This window comes from Mastomys coucha, unplaced genomic scaffold, assembly GCF_008632895.1.
Source record: "Mastomys coucha isolate ucsf_1 unplaced genomic scaffold, UCSF_Mcou_1 pScaffold14, whole genome shotgun sequence".
Classification (NCBI taxonomy): domain Eukaryota; kingdom Metazoa; phylum Chordata; class Mammalia; order Rodentia; family Muridae; genus Mastomys; species Mastomys coucha.
The window spans coordinates 133,107,796-133,125,374 of NW_022196896.1; the positions used below are offsets into that span (position 1 = coordinate 133,107,796).

A 17,579-nucleotide genomic window follows, 5' to 3' on the forward strand; every position below is an offset into this window, starting at 1 on the left:
AAAGCACATAATGGTAACGCAGTAAAATGCTTGTGTGAAAACAGGGGAGTTGAATAATCTTCCTGGAATGCCATCAGGCTTTGTCACATCCCTTCTCTGCGAAGCGGATGAAAACATCTCATGTTGTGAGATACTGAAGCAGCAGCAGCACTGTTAGCAGCATGATGGGCCAAGGAGCTGCAGGCACCTAGGCTCAAGTTAAAATGGCTGGGTAATGCCAGAAGAACTAGTCAAACTCACCAGTCACAATTCTGTTAAGGCTTGTGTGATGATAGCACAGCTTTGTCACACTTGAGCAGTGTTTTTAGTATCAAGTCCCCAATGCTGTGACCAAGAGAAGTAGATGTTAATGTTCATGCTTTATGCCTAAGTTGTCCAAATTTAAACCTTTGTTGTCAATGATCTACACAAGCATTGAAGGGAAATGATGTGTATTATGTGTTTCTCACCTACTGGACACAGGGTCACACTTTAGACATTGCTCCTCTTCGTATAGTAGGAGGCTCACACAGAATTTAAGCTTGCATGTAAAAATTAAGTGTCTATGCGAATCATCCCTGCATAGCAGGAGGTTGCTGTTGGTTGTCCCATCGGGTTGTCTTAGTGTCCAGGGAGATTTCAGTGTCACTGTCTGTCATGGCCAAGTGGATACAGTTCTAGCATATTTCCCTCTGCACTTTCTTCATTTGCTTAACACTCAGCCTCAGCCCTTTTATATCTGAATCTTCAAGTCTCCCTCTCCCTCTTCTCCTCCCTCTCCCCGTCCCTCTTCCCCTCCCTCCCTCCCTCTCTGTGCCTCTGTCTCTCTTTATCTCTCTCTCTCTCTGTTAAAGTAATAATCCTTGTAGGGTATTTTGACTGTTGATAATGCAATAGCAAATGAATACTTACATGAATTGCACTATCCATAAACAACTGCTGCTAATATTCTGCTCTAATTTCTTTTCTATGTGAGTATGTTTGCATTTGTTGGCATATATTTGTGTACTGCCTAGAACACAGAAAGTGTTTTATAAATATGTGATTAGATGAGTAATACATACATACGTGCATTCATACATACATATGTAGCTTATATGTTTATGTTTCTAATTTATTTTTAACATTTAATTTGTAACTGTCAATCACATTAAATTTTTAGGGTACAAATATATGTGTGTGTGTGTGTGTGATATGTATGTAATATATCTGTGTATGTGTGTGGTATGTGTGTGTGTGTGTTTGGTGTGTGGTGTGTGGTGTGTTTGTGTGTGTGGTGTGTGTGTGTGGTACGTGGTGTGTTTATGTTGTGGTGTGTGGTGTGTGTGTCTGTATGTGTGGTGTGTGGTATGTGTGTGTGTGGTATGTGGTATGCATGTGTATGTGTGTGATATATGTGTGATGTGTGTGGTATGGGGTATGTGTGGCATGTGTTTATGTGTGGTGTGTGTGTATGGTATGTGTGTGTGTGGTATGTGTGCATGTGTGTATGGTATGTGGTTTCTAGTGTATATGGTAGGTGTGTGGTGTGTGTGTGTTTGTGGTGTATGGCATGGTATGGTGTGTGTGTGTGTGTTATGTATGAATGTGTTACATATGTTTGTGTTATATGTATGTTTGGTGCATATGTATGTTTTATATATATACATATATATGTACATATATATGTGTTTGTGTGTTATGTATATGTGTGCATGTGTGTGTTACATATGGGTGTGTGACATATGTATGTATTATGTGTGCTACATGTGTGTTACATATATGTGTGTTATGTGTATAGGTTACATGTGGATGTATTACATATGTGTGTTATATATGTGCTTGTTCCATATATGTTACACATGTGTTACATATGTATGCATGTATTATGTGTGTTACATATGTGTCACATATATATGTTATATGTTACATACATGTGTTATGTGTGTGTTTGTGTATGTGTTATGTATGGATTTGTTACATATGTATGTGTTGTGTGTGTGTTACATATGTGTGTGTATGTGTGTTGATTTAACCTTCCCCCATGTTAATTCTATTTTTTGTCTTTGCACTTCTGCTGGTGTACACTTTACAATCGACTTTTATTAGCACATAGCCACTTTCTTCAATGATAACTCTAGAGGCACAGACTGCAATTTTAAAGACATTGTTGGTTTTTTTGCTGAATTTTTGTTACTTAAAAATGGTAAGTTTGAATTTCAGTTCTCAAATATTCATCTACAAAATTTGGTAAGTCAAAAAAATAAGTCATGAGGAACATAGGAAAATTAATTATTCATGATCCTATGACTTAAAGCTGATTTCATGTAAAATATGATTTCTGTAATTTTCATCTCACTTTTCATCTACCACATTTACCAAAAAATAGCTCTGTTTTCTAAGCTGCGCTCCCACTCCTTAGTAGTGTATTATTTGCATGACCTTTGGATGCTATGAGACAGCTGTGACTTATTATTAAGTGCTATGTCTATAAAAAGCATCTAATTATCTCCTTGATGGACGTTTAGTTTATTTCTAGTGTTTTGTTGCTTTCTGGAGAACTAGCAGAAGTCCTGTGTTTTATCCCCTGGGTTGTCTACTGTGAGTCTATTGAGACAAATTCCTAGAAGAAGAATTGCCAAGTCCCAAGTAGAAGCATATCAAGGCTGTTGACAAGTGTTGCCACATTGCCTTCTGATGTTTATACCACTGACACCCACCAAAAGCAGCATGGATGAGGGAAAAGCAGATCACAAGTCTTCAGGCCATTTCCCTCAGAGTCAACCGAATTGGTTAGGTGCCTATGCTAGGGTCTTTATGGATGCCAACTATATCCCATTTGACTTGTGTCCCTGAGCTCGATTCCTGACAGGGAACACTCATCGTGGAGTCACTGATGGGGGAAAGTGACAGACTGTTCACAGGAAATGAGGGACAATGTTCACAGTAGTTGTGGCTGTTCTGATATTCAGCATAAACAGCCTGCTTTTAAAACGTATTTCATCAAAGACTGCTTCAAGGAGAGTGTCTCTTTTTTTTCTCTTCTAGAATCTTCTGTGACCACACAGGAAACCTGGTCCTGGGAGCAGTACTTGAGAGAGGAGAATGCTGTGGCCGCACCAGTGGAACTGTTTTCCAAGGTCAGCCTTAAATCTTTTCAAGGAGATTTAATTTGGAAATTTAATTGAAATGAAACCATTTGCCTCAATAGTTTACCAACTAGTTACTGGCACAGCTAAAAAAATGACCAATCAAACTCATCCAAAATGTTAGGGTTTCAGAGTTTACTGGAGCTGGGTGTGCAGCCCGGGACTGCTACCTACCATCTCTGTGACCCTGGGCAAATCATTCAACCTCTCTGTGCCACAGTTTCCTCACCTGAAAGGCAGGAGAGGTACCTCCCTCCCTTCTTGGATTCTTGAAGAAGTAGATAAGTTGAACAAGTAAAGTATATAGAATGTGATCTGTACATAACTATCACTTTCTTATGTGTCAATCATCAAATCTTCATTTTCCTTAGTGAGTCTCAATTGTTTATGTCCATTCAAGGGTTATGTTGCAAAGGTCTATTTTCCTTTTTTATTAATCATTTTATTCATTTACATTTCAAATGACATCCCCTTCCCAGTAGCCCCTCCACACATCCCCATCCCATTCCCTCTCTCTCTCTCCTCCACTTTGCATCTATGAGGGAGCTCCCCCACCCACTCACCCACTCCCTCCTCACTACTCTAGCATCCCCCTATGCTAGGGCATCAAACCTCCACAGGACCAAGAGCCTCCCCTCCCATTGATGCCAGATAAGGTCATCCTCTGCTACATATGTAGCTGGAGCCATGGATCGCTCCATGTGTACTCTTTGGTTGGTGGTTTAGTCTCTGGAAGTTCTGGGTGGTCCAGATAATTAATATTGTACTTTCTATGGGGTTGCAATCCCCTTCAGTCTTATTTTGAATGATGAGAGACAGTAGTAGATGGAAGGGATGTTAGAAAAGATAGTGAAAGCCCTGGATCACACCATTCCCACTAGGACAGGCTTGATGGATTGAGAACTTGGGCACCAGAGCCCTTGTGGTTGTGTACAGGGAATCTCTGTACTCATAATTTACATCATTATGCTGTAGTTCAACCTGCCGTAAGAGGTGAACCTTGTGAGTGCTCTATTTCCCATGGCATCTACTGTGATGCTTCCAGAAGCTGTTGCTGGTGAGAGGACCGGTATTTATAATTGTGGATGTATCAATGGATGGGGAGAAAAGGACATTAAAGAGGAAGGAAAAAGAGTAGCCCAGATTCAGACAGGAGTTGAGCATGACTGTCTCTGAGAGGCTCCACCCACCAGCTGGCCAAAGCATATGCAGAGACATATCCATAGCTCATACCATATAGGTAGAGCTCAGGAAGTCAGTTGAAAGGGACTCCACAGAAAGACCAACAGAGTCAACCCTTGGGGGCTCCCAGAGACTGAACCACCAACCAAAGCATACATGGACTGGACCTGTGCCCCTTACACATATATAGCAGATGTGTACCTTTGCCTTCATAGGGGTCCTCCGACAACTAGAGCAGGGGCTGTCTCTCACTCTGTTGCCTGCCTGTGGATCCTAGTCTCCTAACTGGTGTACCTTGTTTGGTCTTAGTGGAAGAGGGTGAGCTTAGTGTTGTGGTGACTTGAGGCACCAGGCTGGGTTGGTATCCAGCAGGGAGAGATCTCCCCATTCTGAGATGTAAAGGGGAGGGTTATGGCAGAATGACCATGTGTTGGGGGAGGGGAGAGCTGGGAGGAGAGAGGTCTGCGTACAGGATATAAAGTGAATAAATATAAATAAATAAATGGAAAAAGAGAGAGAGACCCCCAAATCCTGGCACCTGACAGTAAACAAATAGAAACATTTGTTTTTTGTTTTTACTATAGGCTTCCATAATAAAATAATGTAAAGTTGAACCACAGAAACTGAAAGCATTTAGTGCAGAGGTTTGAAACAAGCCTACTTCTCAGAGGGAGAACACAGAAGAGCTAATATTCCGGAGACCTACCAAAGCAGAATCCCAGGGGGCAGGGCAGGAAAAGCGAACCAAGAAGCCTCTGTGTTATTCTCTGTGCAGCTCTGAGGTCTGTTGCCTTGGAGCTGTAAGGAATATCTAGATCCTGCGTACTACTCAGGATCTTAAGAACCTGTTTTTTGCTGTTGCTTGATGAGATTTAGGGTGTTTATCCCATCAAAACTTTGTGAGCCAATAACGCCATCATAAATACTAGGCAGGTGCTCTAGGAATCAGACCAGTGGTGTGTCCTCAGATCAGGGACCCAGGGCTAGGCTTAAGGTATCAGGTATCAGGGCATTGGCATCCAGCGAAGGAGTTAGCAAAGAAAGATGAATTTAGGCTGGAGGGAACAAAGTATCAGATTCTCTGTCCCTCTCCTGTGTTTCTTCAGCAAAGACTGAGGACGTATTACTATCATTAGTTTATTCTGGGAGATTCTTTAAGGTCCATCGGCCATTGCAAGACATGCTTGCAGAGGAAAGCTTTTTCCTCCAAATTTCCCCTCTGGCTTTGGTGTTAATGAAAAAGACGCCCAGGGGAAAATGGAAGACTTTTTCTCCTGAAGCAAATCAGGGCAGCAGTGTTGGGAATCAAGCGTTTGGGCTGTCAGGCATGAAGCTTTTGTCCCTTGGGTTTTAGGGAGAGGAGGTAGTGGTAGCAGAAGTGATAGCAGAAAGCACTTACTGAGGGGAAGGTTGTCAGTTCCCTGTGGAGAGAGGCATTGAGTGGCAGGCAAGAGGAGCGGGGTGGTCAGCAGAGGAAACTCATTCATGGGTCTTTGGCTGGTGAGACAATTGTGAAATATGGCTGAACTTTAACATACGTCAACTCTGAAGACAGCAGCAAAGTGTTAGTGTATTGCAGAAAGGTCCACTGGACATGGCAGCTGCCTTTATCTTTCCTTCTAATCTGACAGAAAGTCACTCATGTTTAAGGCTCTGAGTGTGCCATATAATGGTGTAGAGAGTGCAATTCACCGAGGGGTTAACGACATTTCTCAGACTCTTATTGTTTAGTTGGGAAAGAAGAAATAACCCGGCACGTGTTATTAGGCATTGATGTATTTATGAGCTTATCTCTCTCTGTGTAAAACAGTAATAATTAAAGGAAAAGAGGCCATGATTATGAGAGAAAGGATGAAGAAAGACAAGGGAGGAGTTGGAAGGAGGAGAGGAAGGGGAGAAATAATATTTTGGATCATTTTTGGAAATGATACAAAACTTGGATAAAAGAAAAAATTGGATAAGAAAAGGGGGGGAGGAGGGAGGGGAGGAAGAAAGGAAAGGAAGAGAGACAGAGATAGATAGATAGAGATAGAAAGAGAGAGAGAGAGAGAGAGAGAGAGAGAGAGAGAGAGAGAGAGAGAGAGAGAGAATAGCAACAATGTGAGGCAGGTACATTCCCCACTCACAGACCACATAAGTGATGATCTCAGGAGACATTCTGAAGGAGAGTGTCCAGGGCTTGTCTAACCCTGAGCGAGGGAAGAATGAAGCTACTGATTTTGCCTTGATTTCTCAGTAACTGGAGATGCTTTGTGCTATGGATCTGACATCATTTGAGCATGGCACTTGCACTTTAAGATGAATACACAAGCTTGTAATTGAAAGTTTCAGTGCCATCAAAAAGACAGAAGGTTCGTGTCAGCCTTCCAAAAGGGAGATGAACTCAATTTTATATTGACACTCAACTGTTAATCTTCCTTTCAGTGTGCAAATATTATAATAATGTTGTTCATGCCAGCTACTGTGATGAGGTTCTTTGGCCTCTGAGTGTTAAAAATAGAACAAAGTAGTTTGCATTTCTTGCCTGGATAACTATTCTAAGGACATTAAAGTAGTGGCTCACTGCTAATGTGGCTTCTAACCTAATATTCAAGTTCTAGAAGATATACCAAAGCTACATGGAGACTTAAACACACACACACACACACACACACCCTGAAAATCAGATATGTATTCAACCATAAAAACATATGTACATTAATGTAAGGAAAGTGTGCCTATTTTATTTGTACACATATTTTCCTCATATCTACCTGTCTAATTTAAATGTCTTTTAGCATAAGACCAAGTTGATTGTTTCATATGTTACAATCTATTTTACCATCTGGGTTAAAGCGTAATCAAGAATATAAACACCTGCTGTTGAGAGCACGTTTAAAGACACTTTCCCTTTATTACTGTTGAGACATGCGATCTCTATCCTCATTTCATCTGAAAACTGAAATACTGTTTTTGTTTGTTTTTTTTAATCTGTGTTAAGGTTGGTATTGAAATGTTCCTTGCTGTCCTTCCCACCATCACTCTTACCCATGCATCTTCCTCAGACATTCTTTTCCTCTTTGCTCCCTGCCTCCAGCTCTCCTTATCTGTCTGGAACTGAAGCCCCTGAAGTTGGTCACAGCTTATCTGGGTGTGTCAAGCTGCTCCAGAACGGACTCCTGCTTGACTGTCCAGTCTTTATCCACATTTGTTTCTGTTTACCTGGAAAGACTGGCCCTGCTCCTGAAGCCCCTGTCTTTTTGGAAGCCTGCTTACTTTGGCTTCTGTACGTAGAGTTACTGAGAACCACCCTGGCCAGCTTGCTAAGATGGGAGTGATAGCTTTGGGACAGCATCCTCACTGTTCTGTGGAAGTAACACAAAGACAAGATGCCAGCGCCTGCTGTCTACCTTCCCCTATGACAGAAAACAATATACTGTCTGCTCATGGGCGTACCTCTAGCGCTGAACATCTATACTGCCTGCTCATGGGCGTACCTCTAGCGCTGAACATCAAGCCTCCCTACACTCCACATCCCTGTCTCCAGCTTACAGGCTGTTCTGCCTTTTGTCCTATGCACTGCTCCTGTCTTACCAGCCAGAGTTGGGTTGCTGGTAAAATAGGCAAAATGAAGAATTAGGCACCAGCAAGAAAGACATACTTCTGTGCTTTAAAAGACATTTTGGTGTTTCAGAACAAAATAAAGCTAGTTATTAGAAAACTTGAAAGTATCTTCGACTTCCTTACATATTTGTTAGCTTAGTCATAGTGGTTTATCTTGGTCACATGTAGCTAAGATGCAGTATCAGGTCCCATTGCTGCTGTATCAAATTGGAGCACACTTAGTCATCTGAAACACGGGTTTACTCTCTGACAGTTTGAAAGGTCAGCAGTCTGAAGTGTCTGGAAGATTTTCCTTCCTTCTGCATCACTTGGGGAGAGTCTCTTCCTACCTACCTCCGTAGCTCGCAGGCCACCCACACCCCTTGGCTTGTAAGCCAGAACACGCTAATCTCTGCTTTTTGTGGTGTCATAGCTCCTTCTCTGGTGTCCCTGCCTCCCTCTGATAAGGACCCTGTGATGACACTGGCTCACCCTAATAAAGGAGGATAACCTTCTCATCTTAGGATGCTGCAGGTACGCACATCTGCCCAATCTTGTCAGCCATGCCTGAGGACATAGCTTCTTCGTCAGTACCTGCACATAAATAGCTCTGAGGTATCGTCCTGCCTGCTGCAGTTTCTGTTCTCTCCTGCCTGCTGCAGTTTCTGTTCTCTCCAGTGCCTAGGCTGTGCGTGCCTCTGGCCTGAGCACACACTGGGATGGTCCTGACCTTTGTAACCCCAGCTAATGAAAGAACAAATGATACGATTTCTTCAGTGGCTCATGGCTCTCTCCTCTACGTGGTCAGCTTGCACTGCGGCTTCTCCCTGATATGCTGGTACCCTTCATCCAGCCATCATCTCCCTCCTTCAGGAGTGTGAGTGCCCCCCCCCACACCTCTGAATTTTAACACTCCCTCCTGACCCTGCCAATCCTTTGCTATTTATGCTGTGTGGTTCCTGCTGTTTCTATTCTGGCTTAGCTTCCTTCTTTCACACTTTCTTTGCACTTCTCTCCGCACTCAGCAACGTTCCCAATCTGTGATATTTTTTCAGCATCCTTCAATGGCAGTGCTGCCATGGGCCACTGATTCCCTTTTACTTCCATGTTCACGTTGTGTGTGCCATCATTGAACCCCTTCTGCAGAGGAGGGCCTGGGTATCTTTTCTCGATGTACCCACAGAATTTTGCATGTTCGCCTAGCACAGCTAACAGTTGTTCCACTTTCTCCCTCTGGCTCCACATTTGCCCTAATCAGCCTCAGTGTCCTGGGTTTCTTGTGAGCCATTCTCTAACTGCGGTCCTCAGCCCCCTTGTGAGCTCATTATCATCTCTCATACATGATGCACAGCTTCTCCCTGGAGGCTCATGTCCACCCCAGAAGTCACACACTGCTGGATAAGGACCATGTAGCCTTGCATGTTGGTGGTATGGCAAATCCGTAGGCTCAGGCAGGCAGACACTGCCTGGTCTAAGTTTCCTTCTAGATCTGTCATCAGGGCACTTCTTGATCCTCAGACAGTAGCTCTTAGTCCCCAGACTTCGTCCACGGTTTCCATAATGCCACTAATGCGTTTATGAATAAGGTTCCCGAGACTTCCTGCATACGTACTGTGTTACTCAGAGCATTTCGTGGCCGTTCTGTAATGGAAATGGTCTTGTTGCCCACTAGCTAGCTCCTCCCCTGAGCTCTAGCTCCATCATTCACTCTATGCTCTGCATTCCAGTGGTTCTGTTCTTTTGGCCCTTCTCCTAAATCTGTTCTATGTTTAAGAACAGATGTTGCCTGGACTCCGCTCATCCAGCTTTTTGATATTTTAGATCTCTTGCTTTCATTTCTTGAATTTGTAAATCTCTTTGACCCCAAACTTAGTACCATGGTCTATAATTACTCATACCGTTGGCTGAAACTACCTGCAGAAATGACCCCAGGGTTCCAGGGTAAAGCACATATCAAGCCTCCTAAGTTAATTCCCTCCTGAAGACAACAGCTGCTCTTGGCCTTGGGTTTAACTTGTGTCAGCAACTCATTGCCCCACCCTTCTTGTATTCCTCTACTCTCTCATGATCTCATGTCCAAGCTGACTCTGCGCAGCCCCTGGAGGCAGTTTGTCAGTCTCCCCTGTGTCTATCCCACAGGATGTAGTGAAGTCTCCACTCCCCTAAGTACCTCCTGCCAGTTCCTAGGCCGCTTTTCCTAAGATCTCACATAGCTGGTCAGCTCTTATCCCTCTGAAGCATGGTGGACATCTCCCGTTCCTTTCTTGCTACGTCTGTCAGCTTGCCTGTAGGGACTCAGAAGGCCTGCCTGTTCCTTCTACCCAGCAATTGGACCATGGCTTCTTTACTGATAGATCAAGTACCAATTGATCAGGAACAGGCTAAGAACAGAACTACCCCTAAATATGTGTGTGTGTGCCTATGTGCATTCTTGTGTATGTGCATATGGTGTGTATGTGTGTGCCTGTGTACACTCTTGTGTATGTGTATGTGGAGGCTCCTCTGATGTGTGTGTGTGCATGCATGCATATGTGTTCTTGCTTATGTGTATGTAGTATGTGTATCTCTGTGTGCACACACATGCCCATGTGTGCTTCTGCTATGTGCACATGGAGGCTCCCCTGGTGTGTGTGTGTGTGTGTGTGTGTGTGTGTGTGTTCTTGCTTATGTGCATGTAGAGGCTAGAAAGTGGCATTGGGTCCCAGAGGATGTCATTGGGTGTCTTCCTCAATTACTTTCCACTGTCCACAAGTTATTTGAGACAAAAACTTTCACAGAATCTAGAGTTCCCCTATTTAATTAGAGCAGCTGTCCAGCAAGCCCTAGGAATCTGCTTGTTAACTCTGTCCCAGCTCTGGGGTTCAGGCATGTGGTACTTTGCTAGTGGAGAGATATCCAGAGCCCGAATTTTGAAGCTATTTAATTTGTTTTGCTAAGGACCCCCCCCCTCTCTTTCTCTCTCTCCTCTCTCTCTCCCTTCCTCCCTCTCTCTTTCTCTCTCTCTCCCCCCTCTGTCTGTCTCTCCCTTTCCCTTCTTCCCCCCTCTCTCTCTCCCTCTCCCTCTCTCTCTCTCCCTCTCTCAATCCTCTCTCTCTTTCTCTCTCTCTCCCTCTCTCTCCCTCTCTCTCCTCTCTCTCCCTCCTTCCCTCTCTCTCCTCTCTCTGTCTCTCTCTCTTTCTCTCTCCCTCTCTCTCCTCTCTCTCTCCCTTCTTCCCTCTCTCTCCTCTCTATCTTTCTCTCTCCTCTCTCTCCTTCCCTCTCTCCCTCTCCTGCTCTCTCTCCCCCTCTCTCTCCCTTTCTCTCTCCCTCTCTCTCTCCCTCCCTCTCCCTCTCTCTCTCTCTCTCCTTCTCTCTCTCCCTCTCCCTCTTTGTCTTTCCCTCTCTCTCCCTTTCTCTCCCTCCCTCTCCCTCCCTCTCCCCCTCTGTTTCTCTCTCTCCCTCTCTCTCTCTCTCTCTCCCTCTCTCTCTCCCTCTCTCTCTCCCTCTCTCTCTCCCTCTCTCTTTCTCTCCTCTCTCTCCCTCCCTCTCCCCCTCTGTTTCTCTCTCTCCCTCTCTCTCCTCTCTCTCTCCCTTCTTCCCTCTCTCTCCTCTCTCTCTCTCCCTCTCCCTCCCTCTCTCTCTCTTTCTCTCCTCTCTCTCCCTCCCTCTCCCTCTCTCTCTCCCTCCCTCTCTCTCCTCTCTCTCTCCCTTCTTCCCTCTCTCTCTCCTCTCTCTCTTTCTCTCTCCCTCTCCCTCCCTCTCTCTCTGTCTCTCTCTCTCCTCTCTCTCTCTTTCTCTCTCCCTCTCCCTCCCTCTCTCTCTGTCTTTCTCTCCCTCTCCCTCTCTTTCTCTCTCTCCCTCTCCCTCTCTCCCCCCCCAGTCTGTCTCTCTCCCCGCCCTCCCCCTCTCTATCTTGGGGAGTTGTAAAGTCCTTGGAGACTTGCTGAGTTTCACCATTGCCTCCCTTTTTCTCTCCATGTCTCCCTCCCCCTCTGTCCCTCCCTCTCTCCTTCTCTCCCTCCCTCCCCTCTCTCCCTTCTTTGCCTCTTTTTGTTTTTTCTCACTGGTGCTACTTACCAAGCCCCTCTGGCCCCCCTTCAGTTACTTCATGGAGACAGCTCTGTGACACACCCCTTTGACTTTTCTCTTTAGCTGGAAACACAATGGCCTAATTCCCTGGGATAATCTTTTGAGCTTTTGGCAGTGTCTGGCACAGGCTTCACCTTGTTAAGTGTGAGGATTTCCTATACTTCCTTTAGCTCTGAGCCCCTTCTTCTCAGACTCTTAGTGTTGGTGTCTCCCTGTGCTCTGAACCTGCTTCATTCACAGTTACAGTGGACCCATCTGCCTAGACTCCTGCTGCCTGGTCAGGCCTCAACTCTAGGCCATGGTCTCTTTTCTGGCTGGTCTGTTCATTAAGGATGCTCTGGTCCTCATCTCTGTTCTGTGCCTGACTTGAGTCTTCCCTTCCTCACTCAGCTGGCACCTTCCTGCTGATGGATGCACGGACACTCCTCTGTGTTCTCTCCCCTCACTAGTTCCCTCTCCTAACTTTATACCTGGCCACATGTGGATTTTTCTTCATGCTGAGAATAAAACTTGTTCATCTTTACTTGATGTCTTTATTTTTGTAAACCAGGCAGAAACACACCATGTTCCTTCTTGCTCTACCTTCCAGTTGCCATCTCTGCCCTCCACACTACTGACTGCATTTTCCTCTTATGCTGTCACTCAGAAAATTTGTTATAATATAACATGATTCTAGAAATCAATATTTTTTTTACTTTTAGAAAAGTTCCAGTCTTTTCTGGGATGGAGGGTTACATTCATTTAGGACTCCCAGTAAATAGGGCACCTACTGGCTCACCCTTGTTTGTTCACACTCCTGTTCTTGAGACTTACCACTTGGATGAATGAAAAATGAATAGAACAGAATAGATAGCCCCCATCAGACAGAATTTAACATCTTTACTTGGTACTAATTGTATTTTTAAAATCTAATTTTACAAAATATCTCCATTTGTAAAATGGAACCTGAAAAGGTGTGTGTGTGTGTGTGTGTGTGCACGCGCGCGCACGTGTGTGTATGTGTGTGTGTGTGTGTGTGTGTATGTGTGGTTGTTGTTGTTGCTGCTTAAAATGAAGTCTGAGTATGTCAAGCTTTTGCGTATTGAACATTCTGCCCAATAATTTGATAGTCCCTCTAAACAGCACCAGACTATTCATATAGATCCTTCTTGGGCACCATATTAAATATCACAAGCCACATGGTTACCATGCCTAGCTCCCTTAGCAGTCATACAGAGTGCTGAGAACCACCTGAACTTCAAGATATCCGGAAGAAATCAGCGTCTCAGCTCGTCCTCCTGATTGGCCACAGAGCTCGTCCTCCTGATTGGCCACAGAGCTCGTCCTCCTGATTGGCCACAGAGCTCGCCCTCCTGATTGGCCACAGAGCTCGTCCTCCTGATTGGCCACAGAGCTCGTCCTCCTGATTGGCCACAGAGCTCGTCCTCCTGATTGATTGGCCACAGAGCTCGTCTTCCTGATTGATTGGCCACAGAGCTCGTCCTCCTGATTGATTGGCCACAGAGCTCGTCCTCCTGATTGGCCACAGCATTTGCTCCTTTGCCTGGTTTTAAATGTTTGTTCTGTATGTATTTTCTAGATTCCAGTTTAAAGAGGAATGTACTGGTGGTTAGCAGTTTTCCCTGAAGGAAAAAATTGATAACATTTTATGCATTGTATTCAGTTGTTTCATTGATATTTAAATCAAATGGAGCAGGTTTAAAAATAGAGTATTTTTCTATGATGTGACCTCTTTGGGCTGATTAATTGCAAAGGACCTAAACCTCAGGAAGATCCCCAACTAACACATCTCTCATAATCTCCATAGCCTTTAGTTTTGGTGCAAATGCGAAGAGATGCCCTGATCTCATGGCTCGGTTACTTTTCTATAGCTAGAATTCCCTTCTTTGAAATTGTAAGAGTCAAAGCAACAAAGCTGCTATGAAATAGCTGTAGCTGATGTGAAGGTTAGACCCACCCAGCCACCCACCCAGGGCTTCACTTTTGTTCCTAGATGAGGCTCAAAGCTCCGGCAACAGTGGCTTATCTACACCACTAGCTGGAAGCTGAGTGTCAAGCTCTTCTTCAGAAGAGGCGAATTCAGCAAGAAAAGAGCAGCATCTGGAATCAAGGGCAGACACTCCACCCTGTAACTGGAGGAAATGTATATTGTCAATACACCTGATACTCTTGCCCTCCACTCTGCCCCAGAATAGTTAAGTCATCTTGGGGGAGGGGGCAGATGTGGAGTCATTGTTTTAGGCACCAGGGCAGAAGATGCTTGGAATACATTTGAGGAATGGTAAATCCATCACAGAAGTTATTCAAAACATTCTCTGGGTGAAGGCCTTGGCATGTGCTGTCTGGATTCCTTGGCTTTGTTGAGCTCAGATAGCCTGGAGCCAGCTGGTTGTCACTTGTTCTGAAATGTGTTCTTTATTTGTTCACCCGTTTCTGAGACTGTAGTTCATTCATTAGTTATGATACATATTTAAATGTTGACTGTATATACAAACTTCTGTGGAAATGAGGATTCCATACCTAAGGTTTCAGCAGGATGAATCCTCGGAAGGCCATTCAGAATTGTATGAACTTATTAAATTATACTTTGGTTCATTCCCAAATTCCATGTTGTCTGTTAAGGAACACCTCTTTGTATAATCTTGGTGACAATTTAAGATTGGGAGTTCAGAATTTATCTTTGGGAAATGGTTGAAATGACAGAGAGAGCCTCTAATATAGAAGCTTAGACTATGCAATCATTCTGCCGTCTCAACTGAGCGAGGCTCGGGAGCCAGCAGTGATATGTTACATAAGTCATCATCCACTGCTTGTCCGAGAAGGAGCTGGCAAAGATGACATCACTTTGAGAGAGCAGAAGTCGGAGCCTAAGGAGCCGCTTTGCCTGTGTGGCTACAATATCCAGCAGCTGTGAAGGCTGGGCTCGCTTTTTTGATCTCTCAGATATATCTTGTAGTCCAGAGTTGGATAAAGTAATGACATCCTCTTCAAGGGCATCCATGTGGCTCTTATCTGCTCTGTGTGTGTGTGTGTGTGTGTGTGTGTGTGTGTGTGTGTGTACATGTGTGTGTGTGTGTCATAGACCTTTGGATAGCTAATAAATGATATTGGTGGTATTTTTTAATTGATACACCTGTAGTTGTCTCAATATCTTGGTGGAGTCCTAGAGCCCCTGAAGACATCAAGGCTGCTGTGGTTGCAGTACCACTAGAAACAACTGTACAAGGCAAAATCTGAACAAGAGTAGAGAAAGTCATTTTTGTGCATGAGAATTTTCTCTGTGTGTACTGTACATAGGTTTTTTTTTTTTTAATTCTTCATTTTCCTTGTGATTAAAATAGGAGAAAAATCAAACAAAAAACTAGGGGCATCTGTCTGAACCTGTAAGGCTAAGTACAAAGCAAGGTTTGACTCAAAACAAAGTATAAGGAGGCTTTTCAAATTCTAACTAATGCATAATAAAAAAAATTAGATTTAAAAGTTCTCTTCAGTCCTGGGTGGTGAAGCTGAATTCTGGCACTCAGGAGCCAGCATCTCTGTAAGCTTAGGTTAAAAAAACATAAAATTTCCTGAAGAGGAGGCAGGAAGTTGTGATGAACACATCCCAGGCTTCTGCTACCTTGCAGCAAGCACCCTTTTTCCATGATTCATTCTGAGACTTTCAGAAGAACACTGAAGACAGAGTAGGAATGTATCAGAAAGTTTAGAACTGGAGAGTAGCCATAACTGTGTGTAGGTGAGAGAGCTATTCAGGGTCTTTGACAGCTTCACTAGGTAAAATGAGCACTCTACAAAAAGTACAAATTGTCACAATAAGAAAAATCTGGGCCCCTCTCCCAGGCCTGAAGCCTCAGTGTCAGGTGACACCTTGCTGCTTGGCCAGCCACCAGTGGTCAGGCACTGCCTTCTCACCTCCTGAAGAGAGAGCAGATCTGGCCCCTCCTCTGGTGCCCATCCCTGCTCTGTGCTAGTCAAGGTTCTCATACTTTCTGCCCAAACCATTGCAACTTTTAAAACTTCTAACATCAATAGTAAAGAGCACAGGTCAAAGTTTAAGCTGGGAGCCAAAGCTTTGTGCTGACAGGCTACATAAATGGATTCAATTAGAGAACTCTGAGCCTCTTTCTGCTCATAGGTCATATGCTGGCCGGTTTTGTGTGTCAACTTGACACAAGCTGGAGTTATCACAGAGAAAGGAACCTCCCTTGAGAAAATGCTTCCAGGAGATCCAGCATCTTCTCAATTAGTGATCAAGGATGGGAGGGCCTCTTGTGGGTGGTGCCATCCCTGGGCTGGTAGTCCTGGGTTCTATAAGAAAGCAAGCTGAGCACGCCAGGGGAAGCAATCTAGTAAGTAGTTCCCCTCCATGGCTTCTGCATCAGCTCCTGCCTCCAGGTTCCTACCCTATGTGAGTTCCTGACCTGATTTCCTTTGGTGATGAACAGCAATGAGGAAGTGTAAGCTGAATAAATCCTTTCCTATCCCAACTTGCTTCTTGGTCATGGTGTTTTGTACAGGAATCGAAACCCTGACGAGGGCAGGTGGTTCAGCCCCAGTGTGTTTCTAATGAAGCGAAGCACAGCATACTTGTTTGCCCTGTGTGTTGTATCTGCTTTATATTCTTCAAGGCTCTTGGCCACTTCTGCCAGCCCAGGTCTGAGCCGTGCCTTTTTGACAGCTGTGTTGTATTTCACTGGACTACATCACTTTCTCCTCTTCAAACATTTCTGTATTTGGTTGTAGGGAGACCTAGTCAGATGGTTAGCTCCAAGGCTTCATGACACTTGTCTTAATTGTACAACCTTCAGCCTAATGGCATCACGAATTCTTTTTAATACTTTTCAAGAATGTTTTCAAATTTTGGCATCTGGGAACATTTGATAGCCGTACACAAAATACTCAGTTGATAATTTTCTGTATTTAAATGTCTAACTACAGCTTTAAGTGTAGAATAAAAATTTTAAATGACAAATGTCTTAAATCAGTAGCCGTGATGATGGTCAAGGTTGTTTACAGCCCATGGTGGTGAACTACCCCTGGAATTGTTTGGCCTTGGGCACCTCATTCACAAAATGTACACAGCAACTCCACAGGGCCTTGATGATGATTTAGTGTGCAGCTCTCAGTGTGCGCTTAGAACTGTGTCTAGCCTGCAGTTGACTGCCACGTCTGCAGAATCATGTCAGGTATACTTTTGCCACATGAATGTTCTTATTTCCCATTCCTGAAAGAACTCTAACTTACCATCATTGGTTGCTGGCTATGACAGTAAGTGTTAGCTTCTCCTCAGATGACTCTGGAGCTCCTGGGTGTTAGCTTCTCCTCAGATGGCTCTGGAGCTCCTGGGTGGTAGCTTCTCCTCAGATGGCTCTGGAGCTCCTGGGTGGTAGCTTCTCCTCAGATGGCTCTGGAGCTCCGGGGTGTTAGCTTCTCCTCAGATGGCTCTGGAGCTCCGGGGTGTTAGCTCCTCCTCAGATGGCTCTGGAGCTCCTGGGTGTTAGCGCCTCCTCAGATGGCTCTGGAGCTCCTGGGTGTTAGCCTCTCCTCAGATGGCTCTGGAGCTCCTGGGTGGTAGCTTCTCCTCAGATGACTCTGGAGCTCCTGGGTGTTAGCTTCTCCTCAGATGGCTCTGGAGCTCCT

The 17,579-nt window shown here is 44.5% G+C and overlaps 1 protein-coding gene across 3 annotated transcripts in view; it reads left to right on the forward strand.

Moving 5' to 3' along the window:
• Positions 1–17,579, forward strand: part of L3mbtl4 (L3MBTL histone methyl-lysine binding protein 4) — a 472,751-nt gene that overhangs the window by 135,654 nt on the left and 319,518 nt on the right. For all 3 annotated transcript variants that reach the window (XM_031368651.1, XM_031368654.1, XM_031368653.1), the window contains one exon: positions 3,007–3,098. In XM_031368651.1, coding sequence (XP_031224511.1) covers positions 3,007–3,098 — 92 coding nt within the window. The remainder of the gene's footprint in view (positions 1–3,006; positions 3,099–17,579) is intronic.